Source organism: Rhagoletis pomonella, unplaced genomic scaffold (assembly GCF_013731165.1).
Source record: "Rhagoletis pomonella isolate Grant_MI unplaced genomic scaffold, Rhpom_1.0 Rhpom_scaffold_00007, whole genome shotgun sequence".
Lineage (NCBI taxonomy): Eukaryota > Metazoa > Arthropoda > Insecta > Diptera > Tephritidae > Rhagoletis > Rhagoletis pomonella.
Window position 1 is genome coordinate 65693084 of NW_023458561.1, and position 22896 is coordinate 65715979.

The following is a 22896-nucleotide window of genomic DNA, read 5'->3' on the forward strand; positions in this document are numbered from 1 at the left end:
AAATGGTAATAGCAGAAATGAAACATAAGGCACAGGGGGCCTCTACATATGTACATACATATGTACATACTTGGCTACTAGCAATCATTTTTGGTAGAAATTAAAAAGATTTGTTTTTCTGCTGCAATAACTGCGTTGCAACAATTTATGTAAATCACATACAAATACAAGTATTTCAGTCAAAAAGATTTAACAATTGTATGTATGTTTGTACAGGCCTAAGTGAACATATATATATATGTACATATGATTATTAACCGCATTGGAGCATAGGGTAATAGGTAAATCTTTCAATTAGCTTTAATTAGATATGTTTGCTGCAGCAAATCTAAGGTTCTCCCAAAGAGAGAAATTTTAATAAATTATTTGATATTTGGGCTTTTATTTGCTGAAGAAATTTCAGATATAAAAAAATTATGAAGAAGAAAAAATTGAATGAGACACACGATTTTAAAGAAATTAAAAACCCTAGTTGTACATATTTTTTACTCTTCGAGCAGGGTCAAAATATGTGTCACGTTATTTAAAATCGAAGCTAAAGGTGGGAAAGCTCTATCATATAACCAGGTTAAAACAAGCTTACCCTAATAAAATAATTTGCAATTGCATAGAATGTTCTATTCTCACTTGTTATATAGGAACGAAAGGAACAAAGCTAATGTCAACAATTCAAAATTGTGAATAGGTTCTTTTTTAAGAAGCTGCGTAGGTGCCAACAACGTGTTTTGGCTATACAACGCAGTTGGGCGATTATAATTTTTGTTATTTTTAACAAAACGCGCCCATAAATACGTAACATTGTTGTGATTTTCACACAAGTCATAATGGTGCGTCATAACAATCAATTGCCGGACAACCTGCCACAGTTGCAGAATCTTATCAAACGTGATCCCGATTCATACAAGGATGACTTCCGTCAGCAATACCAGCATTTCCTCAGCAGCTTGGAAGTGTTTGCGCTTAACCCAAGCGACGAAAACAAGTCTTTGGATGAGCTTGTCATATTCATAGCGCAGGTTAGTCCAATTTTTTGTTTTTGTAAAGTTATATTAAAACGAACAATATAATTATATTAAACGTGTAGGTCGCACAATGCTATCCAGAGGAATGCGCCAAGTTCCCACAACACCTAGTGGATTTACTGAAAAACCATGCTACAACATTAGATCCTATAATGCGCAACTGCTTTGTCAAGGCATTGATATTGATGCGTAATAAGAACTTGATACCAGCCATTGATCTTTTGGAACTCTTCTTTCAACTGTTAAGCTGCCCTGATAAGAACTTGCGTTCCTTCTTACAAACACACATAATTACAGATATAAAAAATATGAATGCTAAACACAAGGATATGAAGCTTAACTCGGTAAGATTGATAATGTTGTAAAGTAAAAAAAAAAGTTTTTCTAAAAGGCAAATTATTTACTAGACATTGCAAAATTTTATGTACTCTATGTTGAAAGACGCCAATCCGAAAGCCGCAAAGATGTCCGTAGATATAATGATTGAGTTGTACAAGAAGAATATTTGGAACGACCCAAAAACAGTTAATGTTATAGCAACTGTTGGTTGCTTTTCTAAAGTTATGAAGGTTTGAACGATTTCCAAATATACATATGTAAATGCTAATAACCCATTTGTCTGATAGGTGCTAGTTGCTTCTTTGAAATTTTTCCTGGGTCACGATGATGACGAAAAAGGTTCGGACGATTCTGACAGTGGTGATGAAGTAGACCTCAAAGGTGCGCTGATGCAAAATCGTGTCAATAAAAAGACTAAGAAGCGTAAGAAGCAATTGGAACAAATCAAGAAGCAAGCAGTAAAGGCTCAAAAAAAGAAAAAGAATGCTCCGGCATTTAATTTTTCCGGCATACACCTCTTGCATAATCCACAAGGCCTTGCTGAGGGTCTCTTCAAACAGCTGCAGTCAACAAACGAGCGCTTCGAGGTCAAACTGATGCATTTAGATGTAATCTCGCGCTTGATTGGCATACATCAGTTGTTTCTCTTTGGATACTATCCCTACATCACCCGCTTTCTGCAACCACATCAGCGCCAAGTGACGCGTATTATGCAGTTTGCTGCGCAGGCCTCTCATGAATTAGTACCGGGCGATATCATTGAACCAGTGCTGAAAACGATTGCAAACAACTTTATCACAGAGCGTAATTCCAGCGATGTGATGGCGATTGGTCTTAATGCGACCCGTGAGATTTGCATGCGTTGTCCGTTGGCAATGGGCGAGGATCTTTTGCGTGACCTGGCTATGTATAAAACGTATAAAGAAAAATCTGTTATGATGGCTGCACGGTCGCTAATTATGTTATATCGAGAACAACTACCGGCGCTGCTGCATAAAAAAGATCGCGGTCGTCTTACAGAAGCGCAAGCAGAGCGTAAAATACGCGCATACGGTGAGGTTGAGGTACATGAAACGATTCCTGGAGCTGAAGCTTTGCTTAAAGACTCTAAGGAGATAGATTTGGGTAGCGATGATGATAGTGACTCTAATGACGGCGAATGGGTGAACGTATCACATAGTGATGATGAGGGTGAAAATGTAAATGAAAACGAGGAGGAAGCAGAAAGTGATGAAGATGTTGACGAAGAAGAAGAGGATGATAGTGGGGATGAAAATACAGACGATGATGATGACGAAAGTGGTGATGATGAGGAGGATGAGGAAGAAGAAACTTTAGACAAATCTGAAAGTAGTGACAAGGAGCATACTAAAAAGAAGAAGTCTTCTAACGATGATGTGGGAAATTCAACTGAAAAAGATGTGCAAGTTCTTGATGTCAAAGAGGCTGCACAGGAATTGGCTATGACGCGTATTTTCACAGACGAAGATTTCAAACGAATCAATGCGGCACAGCTTAAAAAGACTGTCACAAATGCGCGTAAGAGACCGTTGGAAAAAGACCGTGCCGAATTTGTTAAACTAAACAGCATTGAGATGATATATAAAAAACGTAAACACGACAAGGAGTCGCGTTTAGAAACTGTCATGGCTGGGCGGAAGGATAGAGAAAAATTCGGCTGGAAAGATGGCCGCAAAAATGAACACAGCTCTAAAACGAACCGAGAAAAAGGCAAACAGAAGAACTTTGTAATGATGCGACATAAGGCGCGCTCCAAGGTGAAGAAAAGTTTCCGCGACAAACAAAAGGCTATGAGAAAGCATCTGCTGCACCAAAAAAAGATGAAGTAGAGGCTGGGCCGGGATCAGTTGCCCTAGACATTTATTTCGTGTATATAACATACTATAGTTTCAATAAACTGAAGAGTTAAACGTAATCGAACTTTATCCTTTTGTTGTTATTTCAAAGAAATATAAGTTCGATTCGGTAGTGTTGAATTAAAGTTTTATTTAACCTGTAATGAAATACTTACTACATCATAATATGTAATTAAATTAGTACAAATCGGACTTCGCTGTATACATTTCAGTATAAATGAGCACAATAGATAAAACCTCTGCGAATCCACAGACTTCTTTTCGAGTTTTTACCTTCTGCGCTTCTCAGACTTTTTCATACGCTTGGGTCCTTTTACAAAACACCAGTCCACTTGTATTACTTGTCCCATGATTTCTGCGCCGTGTAGTGCTTCTTTTGCAGCCAGTGCTTGCTTGTGAGTTTCGTATTCTACTAGCGCATAGCCCTTTGAGAAACCTGTGCGGCGATCCAAGTTCAAGTGAATATTCTTAATGTCGCCAAATTCACAGAATTTTTCCTGTATATCGTCTTCCTGTGCTTCCTCGTGTATTGAGGTAACAAACAAAATCCAACCTTCAACGGAACGCTGTGGGCCCGGTTCCAACTCATCGTCGTCTTCGTGGCGAACGCGCTCATAACTCTGTATGGGTTCGCGCGAATTGCTTTCGCTACCAAATCCACGTCCCTTGCGATGTTTGACTTTCTCTTTTAGACGAACAATGCCCTCTGTAAAAGAAAATAACAATTTGTAAAATTTTTGTAGCGTGTTAGTAGAAAGCTGGATCTTATTTCTTTGTACTTACGGTCACCATCCTCATCAACCTCAAACTCCTCGGCATTGTCAATATCGAGCACATCAGCCATTTTAATTCTTTATTGAAATATAAATTAATTTATTTATATTTGCTGGAATTTGTTAACAACGCGAATTAAAGCCGGAAAATAATAATTTCACGTAGTTCACAATGGTAGAATGAAGATATGGGCTTTGAAGTGAAAGAATCGTAGGGAATTTGTTGGAATTGAAACATTTTTTATGCTTGCTGAAAAATCTACATTAAAATCAGCGGTAAAATTGTTTGTATACAGAGTTTTGTATATATATATATATATATATATTATTTTACTATGGTTTTGTTGACAGAGTTTTTTTTACTATAATTTTACGCGACCTTCGCAAACGATCCGCCACCATGTTTCAGTTTCTCAAGTTTTCAATTAAATTTCTGTTTTCTAAAAAATGCAACCCTATTGATTTTCCATTCACAATAAGAAACAGCTGTTATCTGTTTTTCTTTTTGATAACATTTTCTTTTTCTGACATTTCATTTTGGGCTGGTCAGATTGAATTTTTCTTACAAACACGTCGGTTCGGTGCGCAGTTTGTGTCGTTTATTAAAATAAATAATGAATAAAAAGGAAATGTGTTCTTAACGGCAAAATAAATATCATTCGTTTGCACTTGTGGGTCCTATAAAATCAACGTTTTATGGTCGTATTAAATTGCGAGCCGCGCCGCGTAGTGCAGTGAACCATTTGATATTGACACCAATTCGGGTTTGATGATGTCATAGTATTTATTTTATCCATATTCCATATTGAATGGCTACTAACAACAAAAAACAAGCAAAATCAGCTAAATTTTTCGTGATTAAAGTTAAAAAACCATAACATATTTGTTCTTTTGTGCAGTGACTATCTGAAAAAAAAAATCAATACCAAGCTAAAACCAATTGCGATTTGGCCAGAAAGCACGCAGGCTGTGCTTGAAATAATCACGAAAGTTTTTCTTCTAAAGTGATCACCAGCTGCTACTGTGGTTGCGTCCATATAACCAGCTTACCCCAGTGACCTTGTGGACGGAACGTCCATCTGTCGGATCTTGAAACGGCAACAATATGGTATTCGAATCTGTTGTCACCGATGTACTGAACAAAGTACTCGGTGATTATGTTGAAAATTTAGACAAAAAGCAGTTAAAAATCGGAATTTGGGGCGGTAAGTAAAAAAATTAAGTGTACTAGCTGTCTATAGGAGTAGTAATTAAGCACGCATATGTATATATATATATAAGTATACATTATTATAATATGTATACTCCATCACGGTGTATTCTATCATTCTTGGTAGTCCATATTCGTATGGGGCGTGGTAAAGTCTCAGCATTTGCTTAATAAAGTTGTGAAAGCCGAATATATTTATTAAACTTTTGCACGCAATTTTCAAATTGTGCATCATTTTTCATTTCGGAGCGTCCCAAATGAGACATTAAATCATCTATGTGTGTCAGTCGCGGTGACCTTATCCTTCAAAATCAGCTAAGCGTACAGCGCTGCGTGCCTTTTATTCATGAGCATATACACAGGCAAATAAAGCTATTCCATTGCTAAAAGGCAGCAACCACATTGTGTTTCTGTGTATATACATACCACTTCGTGCGTGCGTAATGTTAACCGAAATTTTCAACACGCGTTTTTTAAATTTTCCCCTATTGTTTTATATCTTGATGGCGCTTATTGTTCGTTTTCTTTTACTTTAAGTCACTAGAGCACCTGTTGTGTTTGGCATCCATTGAAAAAACTTGATGTTTGCACATTTTCTCAGACTATACTCAACTGTTGCATGTGGTTAGTCAAGCGGACAGATCCCATAATTCTTGATTGAATTTATAAATTGAATATTTATAAATAAACCAATGATTGAGATTTTACTTTCAGCTGAATTAGTTAATAATAATAATAGATTGGGCGCTGTCTTATATGCATGTGGGCGGGCTTCTACTCAGATTTGTGGCGTGCGTCTTGATGTTGTCACACAAAAGGGAGGGACCTACAGTTTTACGCCGACTCCGAACGGCGATTGTATTTTTATGAGAAGCTGTTTTTCATGGCAGAAATACACCTGGAGGTTTGCCATTGCCTGCCGAGGGACGACCGCTGTTAAGAAAAAACCTTTTTTTTCTATATTTTTTTGCGATGTTGCTTTGACCACGGCTTGAGCCCAAGCCCTGCGGAGTGGAAGTGCGAACTGCTTACCACTACACCACAGCGGTCGCCGAATTACTTACTATTCAACAAAAGCCACCTTATCGGCAAGAGTTGTTCCCAGAGCCAGAAATAGCTCATAAGTACCTACATATGTATGTATGGAATACATCCCAGTGGGTAAATTGGAATTCATTACCTTTTTCTACCAAGAAAAGATTAACAACTACGGTTGAACGAAAAAATGCATCGCAATGTAAGCGAGGGGATGATTTGTAGTTTTGAAGTCACAAACAAAACAAAAAGTTTGAGAACTACTTAACTCAAGTATTTTTTCTTTTTTTCACATCATCTCAACAGCTGCTGATGCCGAATGGATACGTGTTCGATTATCGTGTTGTTGGTCAGGGGTTCAAGACCTGCTGCTCGCACTTAATTTTTTTATTATTTAAAAATTCTATTTATAGCTAATTTCATATGATATCGCTGTAGAGAAATTCTTGCGTCTTTTCGTGCGTAGGTTATAGGGGGGCACTCGCAAATATTACCTTTTCCCACTGCGTACATTCATACATACATATGTGCTTGCTGATTTATTAAAATATTTTTTTAATTAAGAAAATTCTACTGATATGAGGTGGTGATAGGGTAGGTTTGTACATACTTTACATACAAGTCGTCATCATCAACGCCAAAGGAGCGCTTACAGAGCTGCATCAAGTCTTGTATTTTTTAAGATATGGTTTTGAATTTTGGTATAGGCGTGTGTCTCAAACTGTACTGACTTTTATATTGAAAAAGCGGCTTCAAAAAATCACAAATGAGGTAATGATGGCGTTGTTGGTGTAACAGCATGCAAATTAGGGTGGTCCTTAAAACATAAAATGAACGATTTTTTCAGTCTCAACCCCTCAATCGGTAATGTCACGGTCACAGATATCGCATAGTCGAAGATATCACATATAAATTTTGGTCCCGATTAGAGTCGGTTAAGGCGTGTCGCAAAAGGGTCAAATGCCTCTATGGACTAAAAAAAAATAAAAATATGTATTTTTTTCATGTAATACCCAAAATCGATACTACTAAAGTCGAGGATAGCACATATAAATTTTGGTCGCGATTGGAGTCAGTTATGAGGTTTTCATAGGGTAATCTGAATTTTGACCCCTGTGCGACACGCCATAGCGGGACAAAAATTTACATGTCATATCTTCGACTATGGGAGGCCTCCATAGAGGCTCCAATTTTTTTATTTTGAAATTAAAAAATATCTAGACGCTGCTCAAAGCGTTCAAAGTTTTCCTTTTCTCTAAAGTAGACTTCCAATAATAATACCGAATTGTTTATTTAACCATTCTTTAATACTAAAGAGTTTTTATTTCGCCCCTATTGCATTTTCGGGGGGTTTTGGTATACTCAGAATCTTTATAGGAAATCTAATTAAAAAAGTTAGAAATTTTTACAAAAGTTTGTTGAATTTTTTTAAAAATTGCACAAAGTTTGAAACTTGGATTTACACGGGTTTTGTTAAAGAAGTAGCTTTTGTTCATAGAAAAAACTTTTCATCAATGTTTGATTCGTTTCCAGTTGTTTTAGCTTAGAATACGGGAAACCTTTTACTTATTAGAATTTTTGCAAAATAAGTGCTTGAAGGTAGTGATTTTGAAAGGTATTTATTCTCCCATAAAATTTGAAAAAAACAGGGCTAAGCAACTTTTTCCACAAAACAATATATCTAGCTAAGTACATACATAAACAAATGTACGAATATACATATATACGAGAAAGCTACATTTTTAATTACTTTTTCCAGTTTAACATAGTGGTTTGTTCTAAACGCCGCGGGCATCTTTCAGTCATTGCGTACTACAATCATCGCTGAAAATTTGCGGATTTCTGTATATGTATCTTCGGAAATTTAATTTGAGTAAGAGCTAGACTATAAGCACACATTCCATTGAATTTGCCTTACATATGGTTTACGAAGCGAGCAACTTTAAATAAAAATTTTAAGACTCAGTAAATAAATTACGCATCATAAAGGATGTTTTCGAGCATTTCTAGTTCCTAAATCTTTGCGTAAATTTAGCTTCCACAATTTGTTAAAATTCTTGTGAAATAAAACACTTGTAAGCTTTGTATTTCTTGGAACTAGAAATATCTACTTAGAATATGTTTTCTGTTTACATATACATATGTATATAGGTGTATGTACATTAGGGTGGTTAAAAAAAAGAGTAAAATCGTAAGGAGATGGGCCTAGGATTGTTCTATACCGAGAACAAAATATACCACTATTTTTTTTTTTTTAAATCAAAAAATATTTGGAGGTCGCTCAATGTGCTCAAAGTTTTCCAAGTAATTTATATGGAAAAAACCAACTTTTGGTAGAATTTTCGTAGAAAAGGCATACAATTCTTGAAAATCAATATTTTTCTATCGGAAAAACATGGTTTTCTTCAGGAGACTTCCAATAATAATACCCAATTGTTTATTTAACCATTTTGTAATACTAACGATTTTTATTGGTGCCGCCATTGCATTTTTTGGGGGTTTTGGAGAACCTATAAAATATAGTTACTATAAAAAATTGTTAAATAAACAATTGGGTACTATTATTTGGAATCTCCTGAAGAGAACACGAGTTTTCCGAACGAAAAATATTCATTTTTAAGAGTTTTATACCATTTCTACGAAAAGTTGTTTTTTCCCCATATAAAATACATGGAAAACTGTGAGCGACTTCTAAACATAGAATTAGCATAAAAAATTCCTTTTTCACGTTTTTTTTTATATTGATAAAAAAATACACGCGCATTAGGATATGGCTACCAGATTTGATAAAGCCAAACCACAGCTATATCTTTCGTCTTTCATTTATTTTTATTTGTTTATTTATTTATTACGGTCGTATGACCTATATACATATATAAACATATAAACATATCTAACAAATATTGCAAAATCAACATTTAAACATTAAAAGTAGAAAGAAGGGTAATTTCAGTTTTAGTTTACAGTTTCTTAAATTTTTCTTTTAAAATATTCCACTAATCGACCCACAAATTTGCGAAAAATTTAATTTTTGACAAATATTTTTCTTAATATTTATTATAAAAACCATATTTTCCAAAAATTTTCCCTAATAAAAATAAAATAAAATTTGAAAATATGTTTAGAGCTGTCTTTACACGGGTCGATATCCTAGTCGATTTTTGTCGTTCAACCAAAATCGACCAGTGTAAATGGCAATTCAACCGTCAAATGTAGGCGTTTTGGCTAGCCGATTACTCATTAGATTTTCCAATCGACAGAAATCGACCCGTGTAAAAGCAGCATAATATTTTAGTGTACCCAATGAGCATAGGCCTGCGAAATTTTACTTCCCCCCTCCAATAATTATCTAGTTTTTTTGAATATCTAGGTGCATACGCCACTTAAAACCCCTTCCAGAGAATAAGATAAATAAATTCTCAGATAAGGCTTTCATCCAAAATCGCTTAGGCGGTTACAGTGGAAAACAAGAAGAATTATGGCAGCCGGTTCTACGTACCGGAATGACTCGGGTTTCACCCGACCAAGGGCTGTTGTTTCGGCGATCTAACCCCGTTTAGGTCGGCGAAGTATCTCAGAAGTTGTCCGTCCATAGGGCAACATTCACTACGCATTCTCCTACTCAGGGCTGGCATCGAGTCAAACCCTGGGCCAGAAATATACACCTGCTGTGTATGCCGGAGACGTTTACACCACAACTCCACCTCAGTCAAGTGTAATGCCTGCGAGGGGTGGAGTCACCTCAGGGTCTGCTCGGGACTACGGACACACAGACAGTGGACCACGTCGTACGTGGCCCCCTGTTGCTCAAATAGAGCAGCCTCCACGGCAACCCATAGTCCGCCCGTGCAGCCCCACACACCCACACAGCAACCACACACAGTCGCCACAACACAACAACATACCACAGCCACCACAGACCACATAACACACACAACCGCACCACCACCCACACGCCGCCGCCAACAACTCTTGGTTCCCCCTACAATCTGCACGGTATGTCAGACCAGAATATTCCGTAATGTGACATCAGTCAAGTGCAACACCTGCCTTGGCTGGTGCCACTTTAGGGCATGTTCAGGTCTGCGCACCACGCGAGATTGGACGGGGAACTTCGAGGGCCCGTGTTGCGCTGCTCGGTCGCTGACATCAATTGCGACGCCCCCCACTACCACCACAGGGAGGCAATCACCCCAGCAGCACACACAGCCAACGGCGGCAAGAACATACACCTCACTCACACCCCACATCACAACACGTCTCCCGAACCACATGAAGCTCCTCCAATTCAACTGTAACGGGCTACAGAGCAAGATTGAGGAGATAACCGCCTTTATGTGTCGGCATGGTATATTAATAGCTGCGGTCCAAGAGACGAAGTTGCACAGCAATTCAACTTTGTTGAATTGTGCCGGGTACAACGTGCACCGTCGAGATCGCGAGCGAGATAATGGTGGTGGCTTAGCGTTCATCACGCACCACACCGTGCAGTATCGTCTTATCGAAGCAGACATCGACCGCAGGGATACCACCCTAGAATGTCAGGGCATCGCTATCCGGTCAGGCGATGTCGAGCTCGAAATATTTAATATATACATACCCCCTGTCACCTGCTGCCCGGCAGGATATCACCCTGATATAGGTGCGCTCCTCAGAGGTGAAAACCGTATGGTAGTAGGTGACTTTAATGCGCACCACGATCTTTGGCACTCAAGCCTGTCAAACGATCTTAGGGGAACAGACTTGGCTGAGCAGATAGACGACTCGACATTCTGCACAATGAACGACGACGCACCCACCAGGATTATGGGTAACTGCAGTAGCTCGCCAGACATCACAATAGTCAGCGCTGGTCTGATAAACAGCATAACGTGGCGACCTATGCTGACTCTAGCATCAGACCATCTACCCATAGTCATCTCAATTGATAAACCAACCGACTTTGCCTCCGCCAAACACCGTACCTATGTCAACTTTTCTAAAGCTGACTGGAAAGGTTACGCGGAGTTTACTGAAAACACCTTCACATCGCTCCCCACACCAACCGACGTCCACCTCGGTGAACGTAAGTTCCGCAGGGCTATCACTGCTGCTGCAGCCCGCTTCATACCGGCAGGGTGCATATCGGACCCACGTCCAAACTTCCCTGCCGAAGCGGCTGTTTTAGCAAATGAGCGTGATAGCCTTCGTCAGGCCGATCCCGGAGATCCCCGTATCAGGGATCTCAACGCGGAGATTCGGCAACTTGTAAACGTACATAAGCGGAAGAAGTGGGAGGAGCATCTGAAGACTTGCAACTTCACCTCTGGTGTGAGCAAGCTTTGGTCAACCGTGAGGTCATTGTCTAATCCGACGAAGCACGACGACAGAGTCGAAATTTCCTTCGGCGACCATGCTTCGTCGGACCCGGAGCGATGCGCGAGCTATTTTAGCCGGCAGTTCATACTGCATCCTCCGGTGGACAAAGCCAAGCGTCGAGTGACCAGAAGGCTGCACAAACTGCCAACAAATTGTGCCCCCCTTGCTTTCACTTGCGGTGAAGTTCAGGTGGCCATCGGGAAGGCGAAAGCCTCCAAAGCCATGGGTCCCGACGGTATATGCATGCTGATGCTGAAAAATTTGGGTCCTGCGGGGGTAGCGTACCTAACGGAGGTCCTCAATTTGTCAATGGCCACTCTCATCATCCCAGACATCTGGAAGGTGGGGAGAGTGGTCCCACTGCTCAAACCGGGGAAACCTGCAAACAAAGGAGATTCGTATCGTCCGATTACACTCCTTTCCCCGGTAGCGAAGACACTCGAGGCCTTGCTACTCCCGTACTTCACAAATCACCTGACCCCAGCGAAGCATCAGCATGGTTTCCGTAAAGTGCACAGCACAACAACAGCACTTAACGCCATAAACACTCAGATAACTCGTGGCCTTAACCGTAACCGTCCCTGTGAGAGAACGATTCTAGTAGCGTTGGACTTGTCAAAGGCGTTTGACACCGTCTGCCATTCCACGCTACTAGAAGATATAGAGGCCTCCTCTCTCCCACAGAGGCTCAAACGGTGGTCGGCAAATTATCTAAGTGATCGACATTCGTCGGTAATGTTCAGAGACAAAACGAGTAAGCAGCGAAAAATAAAACAGGGGGTTCCTCAGGGTGGTGTCCTTTCCCCGCTACTGTTTAACTTTTTTATTTCAAAGCTCCCTCAACCACCAGAGGGAGTCTCGATTGTCTCCTATGCCGACGATTGCTCGATTATGGCGACTGGAAATGGAATTGATGACCTGTGTTCGAAAGTAAACGGCTATCTCTCCGAACTTTCTCGCTTCTTCACTGCAAAGTGTCTAGCCCTCTCCCCTACGAAATCCTCCGCGACCCTGTTCACAACCTGGACGAAGGAGGTCAGGCTACCGCTGGGGATTCACGTCGATGACACACCAATTCCGACGGTGAATAACCCCAAAATACTCGGAGTAACTTTCGACAGCCTGCTCTCCTTCTCTGCGCACTCAACCGCTATTGTCAATAAAGTACAGAGCCGCAACAAGGTCCTCAAGTCGCTAGCCGGCAGTACTTGGGGCAAAGACAAAGAAACGTTGCTGGCAACATACAAGGCAATAGGCCGGCCGGTTTTGAACTACGCAGCGCCAGTGTGGTCGCCTGGGACTAGTAGGACGCAGTGGACGAAGCTACAGACCGCACAAAACACCGCACTGAGGACAGCGACGGGATGCCTCCTGATGACGCCTGAACACCACCTGCACGGCGAGGTGCAAATGCTCCCGGTAAAGGAGCACAATATAATGCTCTGCAAGCAGTTCCTGATCGGGACCCACAGAAGTGGCCACCCGTGCAGACAGCTGCTTGCAGAGGAGCCCTCGCCTAGGCACGTCAGGAGGCATCTATATGAACTAACGGACGAAGTCCAGAGGTTCATTAAGCAACCTCTGGACCCGACAGCCTACAGACAGGCCTTGAACGGCATTCACAGGGACTCAGTCTCGAGTTATGTAGACTCTAGACCTGTGAATGCCGTTCTAGGCACACCACCCCCGGACATTGACGAGACGGAGCTTCATCTGCCTCGGGAGACGCGCACCACACTTGCACAACTTCGCTCCGGCTACTGCAGCAGGTTAAACTCCTACCTGAGTAGGCTGAATGAGGATGTGCCTAATGAATGTCCGGCATGCGGAGAGACCCCACATGACTCGAAACATCTCTTCGCATGCCCGGCAAACCCGACATCCCTAACGACCTTGTCCTTATGGGCAAACCCCGCAGAAGCTGCACGCTTCCTAGGGTTGCCGTTAGTGGAACTTGACGACAACGACTGAGATACCAACCGATCTGGGCGGGGTTGTTGTAGCCGCTACAACAACAACAACAAAAAAGAATTATGGCTGCCAAACATTTTTTCTCAATTTTAATACCCACCATTTAAAAAAATTCGAATCACCCTCGTATATTAAGAGCAGTATCCGACGAACAATGTTTTTGGTATGACTTCATATTTGTTCAACCATATCTATGAACACAGGCAGTTTCATGCATTTATATGTGTGTATGTTTTGTAAATTAGTATCTTAAATATTTCGTTTTATTGTTCTCTTTTTAAATTCTTCATAACGCTCTTCTTTGTTATACATAGTACAGTTGATAGGGCAATGCCAATACTCTTTCTCCTTTGTGTTCGAAGTTTTTTGTTTTGAATTAAATTACATTATTTTTCTTGTAGAAGCATGTTTGATTTTAGGTGTTTGGGGGGGGGGGGGGACTCAATTGATGGTCATTGGCCGGTCTTTCCCGGGTCGACCTGGTAACATTGAATGATCTGACGTTGATTAATTAATCTCATCTAGTTTATATACGCATTTACATAGTATGAATGTATGTATATACATTAGATTGCGTCACCAAAAAAGGAGCGGTATTGGATTATAAAATTTATTATATTTAAAAACTTCCACGAAAATATTTCTGAAAAATATTAAGATTTACGTGAGCTGGACCGATTTGAAAATACATACCCCCGAAAGTGTAGTTTTTTTATGAATAAAAACAGTTTCTTAAAGAACTTTTTGAAAAAAAAATCCCCGCATATGACCAACCAGTGTAAGCTTAAAGAATCTGCATAAAAATATTAAAAAAAAAAAATTTTCAACGGAGTCGTAATAATGAGATTTTTGATGCTGTTTTTTTAATCTTTTTTTCAAAGATTGGTTTAAGAAAAACTTAATAGCTGGATCAAAACTATTGCGATTTAGATTTATGAGGTATTCGCGGAAATATATTTTGCCACTCTTTTTATTTCCTTGGCCAGAGGGTAAATCTGGGTCGTTCCCGTTACGTAGACCTGACTGTCGTATGAATGCACGAAAGGTGGTCGCCCTGTCTTAAAAATTCCTTTGGTATCAAACGGCTCACAGAGGTTCTTCCCAATTCTGCCAGTGCTGGTGGTATTGCGTAACATCGTTTTACACAGCCGTATTCGTTTCGCGGTGATGCCAAATTCAGAGGCCACTTCCAAAAATAGATGGAGTGTGTCTTATCTTATTCTCGCATTGTAAAATACATGGAAAACTTTGAGCGCTTTGAGCGGCCTCTATGTAAATATATTTTGATGTAAACAAAAACGGATATAATTTTTTCGGTATAGAACAATCTTAGGGGGGGGGTGGGTGAAAGCATTAAAATTCCGACTTTACTTTTTGGACCACCCTATTATACAAATATATTTGCATATCACTTAATTACTGAAAGACTGGCACAACTAAAAAAAAAATTAATTTTTGCTGGCACGCGCTTAAAGATTGGAGCACGAAATTTTTACATAATAAATACTCGTACATATGTACATATGTATGTATGTATGTATAAGAATAAGAATACATTTATGTACATACGTACGTAAATGCAAATTAGATTATTCGATGTCAAAGTGCTACGTACGAATAGGCCATTACTTATTTGTCCACATTTTTTTCTTGTAGTCTAATATAAAACTAGATTTAAAAAGTTCATTGTTTTCTAGCATCCAGGTTTTTTTTTTATCTCAAACCGTGTTTGAGAAAAACATTTAATTTGCTTACGTAATACGCTGATTCTTTCCGCCTATATATTTCAAGAAATGAGTTTTAATTTGAGCTCCGTTTTTTTTTTTAGTGTGGTCGTGTGCTCTAACCCAGTTGAACATGGTTGCTTCCAAAATGTACTTATAGCACGGCTCTTTTTCCACTCAGAAGTTGTTCCAAAAACATGAAGTCTTTAATTCGCTTTTATACAGGCGTGAAGGAAAGCATGAACGGTTCTTTAGGAAGGCAATTTTGGATGGGGTGGTTGTTTTTGGTTTGCAGAGCTTTGTAGAGTTTTTATTCTCGTTCGAATTTATTTGCCGAAGTAAAAGCATTACAAAATGCTGACTTTAGCAGTGATTTTATCACGACTTACAGATTTTTAGCATTTCATAGTAGTGAAAAAAGAATATAGTTATTTCTTCGTGTAGATTTTTTCTAATTTGTATGTGCTTGGAATTTCTCGTGAAAAAACCAGTACCCTAACAGGCATTCTAAGGGAACCACATTCTACATGGTGCGGCTGGGCTTACCTTAATATGTATGTAAAGGCCCTGATCGAAAGACTACTCACTTACCAAAAGTGTAATCAAATTTAAACACAAATACATACTTACTACATCAATAAATCGGTTAAAGTTGTTATTAGAAAACAGTTTTTATAAAATTATTTAATTATACATTGTAAAGAAACAAAAACTACTGAAGTCATTGCTTTTAGACATTAGATTAGATATACGTATGTACATACTTATATGGGCAAATCTCGCATAAACGTAGTAAGTAATAGTAAAAGCACAAAAGCACCCTGGTTGGCCTTCAACGGTCGTATATACTCTTCATATTTAGTGTGGTTATATTTCGTTTGGCCGCCAATTCTTTTGCGAAGTATCGATAACACTTATGTAAATACTCGTAGTAAGTGAGTGGAGTAGGAATATGTAATTTTCAAGTACTCGTATGCTATTTAAGACTATTTTAAAACTATTGATTAAACCTCTATTTCATTGTATTACTTTTAAATACAGTTAAAACTTATGTATATTCCATTAGTAATTATCGCGCAAGTATACAATTCCGAGTTAAAAAACTTAATCGCTTCATTTCATCTCAAAAATTCTTGAGCTTATAAATATTAATAAAAAGAACGCATATATTATACAAACAAATGCACTTACTGACATAAATATTTATGTGCCTCACTCAATTAAGTATCCAGTTTGTGATAAGAAATTGTTTACGGTTGTGAACACATAGCCGGATAGTTTATACTTAAGTACTTAGTAAACGAGTTTACTTTGTGTCTCTGATAAGCTAATTGAATTGTATACAAGCCATTTGATTTTGCTTTAATAACTAAAAGATTTTTTACTAACTTCACGTTGAACCATACAAGTTTTATGTTTAAAGTTTTGAGTTTATGAACAACTGTCAAGTGTTCTCATTGGGGTGTTTAATTTGACATTTGTTTGTTTACTTTTTCTTATTCACATTTAGCCTGTTCCCGTACTCCAAGGATTTAGACAGAAATAGTCCGAAGTAGCCGTGGTGTAGAATACCAACCGTTTTGGTGGTGATTAAACTTAAACATCAATAATTTGTTTCCGACCATTATTTATAACTATTATCATTATTTTTTCTATGAGGCGATGTATGCAAATGCCGATGGTCTTATTGCTCACGCTAGAAATACAGTACATGCTTACACACATAGTACCCGTGTCAGAATTTTGAAATTAATTGAATTTCTGTCGCAGACACTCCCAACAACTTCAGACCTATGCCGCCAATTAACCTCTGTCGCTTTTCTGTACAGCGCATTCCGTTAGAAATTTATTTAGTATCTAAATTTGGCTTATGAATTCATGCGTACACTATGTAACAAAAAAATACATACTACATACTTACATACGAAAATAATTGGTAAACATTTTTGAGAGATCACGTTAGTTATTTGGAATATATGTATTTATGTATGTATAAGAATTTTAAAATTGTTTGAATTCATAATTTCAAAACATCTGAAACTATAACCATGTATATATATATATGTATATAGACTTGTGTCGTTCACGAACAATTAATAAATAATTCGTAACTTGATGTTTATCTATATAATACGGTTGACAAACGGGCTCGCTTATTTGCATAAACAGCCTTTATTTCTGTGTTCATATGGAAAAGTAGCTTATGTCGAAAGGCTGGCTTTAGTATAAATCGGCATTCGCGGCATACGATTGCGAATTGCTCACTGGCGCTAAGCCGTTGAACAACTTTTGGCAAATAAACGTGGAAAAAATAGTTCCGATACTAGCAAGTCAATATTCTTATTAGGTCTCATCAAAAAATTGCTTGCCGTTTAAAAAATAAAGGGATTGCCGCATTATACTAAAGCCAGCCTTTCGACATAAGCTACTTTTCCATACGAACACAGATTTGCTTCGACTCACGCATTTTCCTCTTTAAAATGCGCATAAGCAGTCGAACAAATGCACGAAATTTTTGGGAATTAACTCGGATCCGGGCAGTTTTCGTTGACAACACTGGTGAAAACGGCCAGCTATTGTCTTTTGTACAAGTAAGCAAACAAAGCACGCGAGTTCCGCGTCCGCGGTAGCCGAGTGGTAAGAGTTACGGGCTACAAGCTTGTAGCTACCAGGTTCGATCCTCGGTTGGAGTGATTGCGGAACAATTTTTTGTTTTTATGATTTATTTTATATTTTTTTTTATTTTATTTGATATATATATTTAACTTTACTTTATTTTATTTTCATTTGCTCTATTTTATATCGCATTTTTTATTTTACTATTAGTTAATTTAAATTTTTAGAGTTGAATTTTTATAAAAAGTCAACAACAACCAACTGAAAGCAACGTAAAAAAATATAGAACTTATGAAAAAAATAAATGAAAATTCAACTGGCCGTGGGACTCGAACTCACGACCTTGCGACTCGTTTATCCGCATAACTGCCGTCTGTTAGGTCAAAATTATTATGCGCATATGTGTGCCAGATTATATGCATAAGCTTTGCCGTCTGTCACAGCTTTAATATGCAATTTAAGGTTGTGTGAGATATCTTGAGTTACGGAAGGGGTGCGGATTTAAATTAAATGGAAGTAGATCTTGGCCGCAGTTTTGGTGTGCTATAGGGTCCGCCTTTCGTTCGTTTAACCCCAACTTACTAGTGAGTGATGTTGCGGGAGCCATTCCTTCTCACCCTCTATCCAGCACACCAGAATCATGAAACAAATAACAAAACATTTCTCTAGTGAATTACTGAACTAAAAAAAACTTATTAATTTAAGTGATTTGAACTAGAATATCTGATCACTAAAATGAACTAAATTTCCCAACTCTACTCATATAAGTATCTCTGAAGCTACGACAAATCTCGAGTCACAATTTATGGGGAATTAACTGAGGGAAGATATTCAAGTATGTATCTATGCAATCTAACGCTACTGGAACTTACAATAAACGTTGGAATTTAATTCGAATGAGGTTGAAGAAGAATATTTGCTAATCAAGCCAGCAACGAATACATTTATTGCATAGTGTAAGTGTCTTCATAGTATGTTGATGGAATTTTTATATTTTTGACTTTACTGAATTTGGTCCGCAATGTGAATTAATCAAAATTCAATAAGTCTTCCGAATAATTTGACAATGTTGCCGGAAATGGACTGCCGGTTTCACTAAAACTTAAAAAAAAAATGTGTTTATTAGTGACAACAAATCAAGTTATAAATTTATTAATAATGTAATTTTCATTTTTATAACACACACTCTCTTCCACGTATTGAATTACATATGTGAATATGTGTCGAAAAGCTACATATTTGTTTACAATGCCATTGAACCAGAACTTAAATGGCAGTCTGGTTATCATCTACTTTAATGACATTGACCAACGAAAGTGTATTTTTAACTCAATTTCCATTGGCTTTCAGCTTAGACTTACATTCGGCTGACGTTTTGGCGATATATTCATTCGAATTCTTTTGCTGGAGTTAAGGCCTTGCTTCCATGTTCACGTTTATGCAATTTACCAGCTAAAAGCTTAAAGTATTGCATGCTTACTAATATTTTTGAAATTAAACAAAGTATTACTGTTGATAGGTTAATCATGCAGGTGTGTTATGAATTAGGCTGTCTTCTTAAAAGTATTAATGCGAAATTTCATTATCTTTTATCTCCAAATCATGATTTATATCAATGTCCAATAAGCGCAACCATAACGAAATACCAATTGTTAATAAGGTTGCGCGAATTACAAATAATTCTTTGCAATTATGCGTTTAAGAGGACAGCCCTACTCGTGACGCCATGTTTCAGTACTTACTATTCACACAATCAAAGATATTGCGTGCAATGATACTTTTATGTCGTTGCTGCTGAAGACCGCTCGTTATTTGTCCGCAGTCTGTATTGAACCTAGCAGTCATACACAAATCGTTTATCATAAGATTACGACTGCCAGAATTGTGATCTAGTTCAAGAACTGTTTGTTTGAGCAATATTTGGTGAAATACGAAAATCAACAATCAGCAGTGCTTATCAATCTTATCTTTCCGCGGCATCGGCAGATGTGTGAGTTGCATTATTTATTTATTAATTACATACATATGCATTTGTAAACAAATTAGTAATCAATCTAATCTTTTGAATTAATTGACTGAAATTTAGAGAGCAAATGTACATGTCGCTCATTTGCTTAAAGACTGCCGCAACTCAAAAAACCAATGTTTTGAATTAATGAGATCAAATGTTTACAAAAAAAAAAAACAATACGTTTTCCAACAAAAACAAGAAAAACAAATTCATTATTTAACAAAAAAAAAAGCGGACATCGCTGTATGCTTTTAAAACCAGCGCTGGGACCAAATACACCTTTATGAGTAGCTTTGATTTCGATAAAACCGAAAGATTAAAAATCGGCCATCTTCGTTTTCGTGACTCTTGAGCTTGTTGGAGTTTGTAAAATGTAGGGAATGCAAAACTTATTTGCATATTTAAGTCCATACCTGCATATCGGGGGATTATATTCAATACCCTCTATCTGTAATTTGCATAAAAACTTTTTAGTGATATTAGAACCCATCTGCGGCTTACCTGTCATCACTGATGTTAATATTCTGACTTCACCGAATTCCAAATTTTACCGCTAAGTATAAAATAAAGGCGCTAGATCTAGTGGAAAAATTCGTAAAATGGCAACACTGATTGTGGCTTGTCTCCATTAGAGCAAAGTGAGGAAGTATCTAATATTTTATTTTTGATCGAGGGAAAAAAACTCCAGTATTCAAGCTGCTTTTCTCACTTATATATTTTTAAGTTACATATGTATGTCGTTCTTCCAGCAAACAAGTGACATGCACCTACATACATATTTCACATCAATTGCCGATAATTTATTTGAATATAAAATTAATGTACATATGTATATGCTTTTGTATACTTAAAAGTAATCGCAGTTAAGTTGAACGATCCACTATTTATCGATAAATGTAAATAGAAAAAAGTACAAGTAAAACCTCCATATAATGATTTGAAGGGACTGGACAGATGCTTTCTTATATCTATAGTTTCATTATATTTATCTTCTTCTTCTTATTTGGCGCTGTAACCGCCTAAGCGATTTTGACCGAGTCCAAAACAGCACGCCAGTCATATCTCTTCTGTGCTAACTGACGCCAATTGAAAATGCAAAGTGAAGCCAAGTCCTTCTCCACCTGGTCTTTCCAACGCAGAGGAGGCCTTCCTCTTCCTCTGTTCCCAGCATCGCGGCCCGCGTTGAATATTTTCAGAGCAGGAGCGTTTCTGTCCATCCGAACGACATGGCCAAGCCAGCGGAGCCGCTGAATTTTAATTCGCTGCACTATGTCTATATCGTTGTAAAGCTCATACAGCTCATCGTTAAATCGTCTGCGATATTCGCCATCACCAACGCGTAAAGGTCCGTAAATCTTTCGCAGAATCTTTCTCTCGAAAACTCCAAGAGCCGCCTCATCAGATGCTTTCATTGTCCATGCTTCCGCGCCATACACCAGCACAGGCATGATGAGTGACTTATAGAGTGTGATCTTTGTACGACGAGAGAGGACTTTACTTCTCAATTGCCTACTCAGCCCAAAGTAGCACTTGTTGGCAAGAGTGATTCTCCGTTGGATTTCAAGGCTGACATTATTATTGGTGTTAATGCTGGTTCCCAAATAAACGAAGCCGTCTACTTTTTCAAACTTGTAACTGTCAACAGTGACGTGGGTGCCAAGACGCGTATGCTCTGACTGTTTGTGTGCTGACAGGAGATACTTCGTTTTGTCCTCGTTCACCACCAGACCCATTCGCTTTGCTTCTCTATCCAATCCCGAGAAGGCAGAACAGACGTAGCCCTTGTTTTTACCGATAATATCGATGTCGTCGGCATACGCCAGCAATTGTACGCTCTTATAAAGTATTGTGCCTGAGCGGTTCAGTTCTGCGGCTCGTATTATCTTCTCCAACATAAGATTAAAGAAATCACACGAAAGGGGGTCCCCTTGTCTGAAACCTCGTTTGGTATCAAACGGCTCGGAGAGGTCCTTCCCTATTCTGACGGAGCTGGTGGTATTGCTCAACGTCATTTTACACAGCCGTATTAGTTTCGCGGGGATACCAAATTCAGACATCGCGGCATAAAGGCAACTTCTCTTCGTGCTGTCGAAAGCGGCTTTGAAATCGACAAATAGATGGTGTGTGTCGATCCTATTCTCGCGGGTCTTTTCCAAGATTTGGCGTATTGTGAATACCTGATCTATGGTGGATTTTCCAGGCCTAAAGCCACACTGATAAGGTCCAATCAGCTCGTTGACGGTGGGCTTCAGTCTTTCGCACAATACGCTCGATAATACCTTGTAACCTATGCTTAGAAGGCTAATTCCGCGGTAGTTGGCGCGTATGGCGGGGTCGCCTTTCTTGTGGATTGGGCAGAGCACACTTAAATTCCAGTCGTCGGGCATGCGTTCATCTGACCATATTCTGCATACGAGCTGATGCATGCACCTCATCAGCTCCTCGCCGCCGTACTTGAATAGCTCGGCTGGCAGGCCGTCAGCTCCAGCAGCTTTGTTGTTTTTCAGCCGCGTAATCGCTATTCGTCCCTCGTCATAGTCAGGCGGTGGGACAGCTACTCCATCATCATCGACTGGGGACTCGGGTTCGTCTTCCTCACTACTTTCAGCGCTGCTACCATTCAGTAGGTTATAAAAGTGTTCCCTCCACAATTTAAGTATATTCTGGACATCGGTCACTAGGTCGCCATTGTTGTTCTTACAGGAGTTCGCCCCGGTCTTGAAACCTTCCGTAAGTCGCCTAACCCTCTGGTAGAATTTTCGGGCGTTCTTCCTGTCGGCCAGCATCTCAAGCTCTTCGCACTCACGTATTTCGGCCTCTCTCTTCTTATTGCGGCAAATACGTCTCGCTTCCTTCTTCAGTTCCCTATAACGGTCCCACATGGCTCGCGTTGCGCCCGATCGCAGCGTGGCCCTGTAGGCGGCATCTTTTTTCTCTGCGGCTTCTTGACATTCCTCATC

The 22896-nt window shown here is 39.0% G+C and overlaps 3 protein-coding genes across 3 annotated transcripts in view; 2 read left to right on the top strand and 1 right to left on the bottom strand.

Moving 5' to 3' along the window:
* Positions 1-692: 692 nt before the first annotated feature.
* On the top strand, positions 693-3302 carry LOC118743354 (protein SDA1 homolog). Its single transcript, XM_036475965.1, has 4 exons — positions 693-1016; positions 1085-1366; positions 1430-1591; positions 1649-3302. Exons 1-4 carry the CDS (start codon positions 825-827, stop codon positions 3209-3211), a joined length of 2199 nt encoding a protein of 732 aa, XP_036331858.1. The 5' UTR covers positions 693-824; the 3' UTR covers positions 3212-3302.
* Positions 3303-3343: 41 nt separating this feature from the next.
* On the bottom strand, positions 3344-4190 carry LOC118743355 (RNA-binding protein 8A). The gene is made up of 2 exons (XM_036475966.1): positions 4022-4190; positions 3344-3944 (listed from the first exon to the last, which is right to left on the bottom strand). The coding sequence occupies exons 1-2, from the start codon at positions 4080-4082 to the stop codon at positions 3508-3510; spliced, it is 498 nt and encodes a 165-aa protein (XP_036331859.1). The 5' UTR covers positions 4083-4190; the 3' UTR covers positions 3344-3507.
* A 358-nt stretch (positions 4191-4548) lies between these two features.
* The window catches only part of LOC118743356 (vacuolar protein sorting-associated protein 13), a 35164-nt gene continuing 16816 nt past the window's right edge, over positions 4549-22896 (top strand). Inside the window, exon 1 of the mRNA XM_036475967.1 lies at positions 4549-5216. Coding sequence (XP_036331860.1) covers positions 5117-5216 — 100 coding nt within the window. The 5' untranslated portion in view covers positions 4549-5116. The remainder of the gene's footprint in view (positions 5217-22896) is intronic.

What these genes read in the sequence shown, in the direction of transcription:
- LOC118743354 (XM_036475965.1), top strand. Translation starts at nt 825, where the DNA reads ATGGTGCGTCATAACAATCAATTGCCGGACAACCTGCCACAGTTGCAG. An exon ending in TTGTCATATTCATAGCGCAG is followed by an intron (nt 1,017 to 1,084) that starts GTTAGTCCAATT and finishes TTAAACGTGTAG; the next exon opens with GTCGCACAATGCTATCCAGA. An exon ending in AGGATATGAAGCTTAACTCG is followed by an intron (nt 1,367 to 1,429) that starts GTAAGATTGATA and finishes ATTATTTACTAG; the next exon opens with ACATTGCAAAATTTTATGTA.
- LOC118743355 (XM_036475966.1), bottom strand. Translation starts at nt 4,082, where the DNA reads ATGGCTGATGTGCTCGATATTGACAATGCCGAGGAGTTTGAGGTTGAT. An exon ending in GGTTGATGAGGATGGTGACC is followed by an intron (nt 3,945 to 4,021) that starts GTAAGTACAAAG and finishes TTTCTTTTACAG; the next exon opens with AGGGCATTGTTCGTCTAAAA.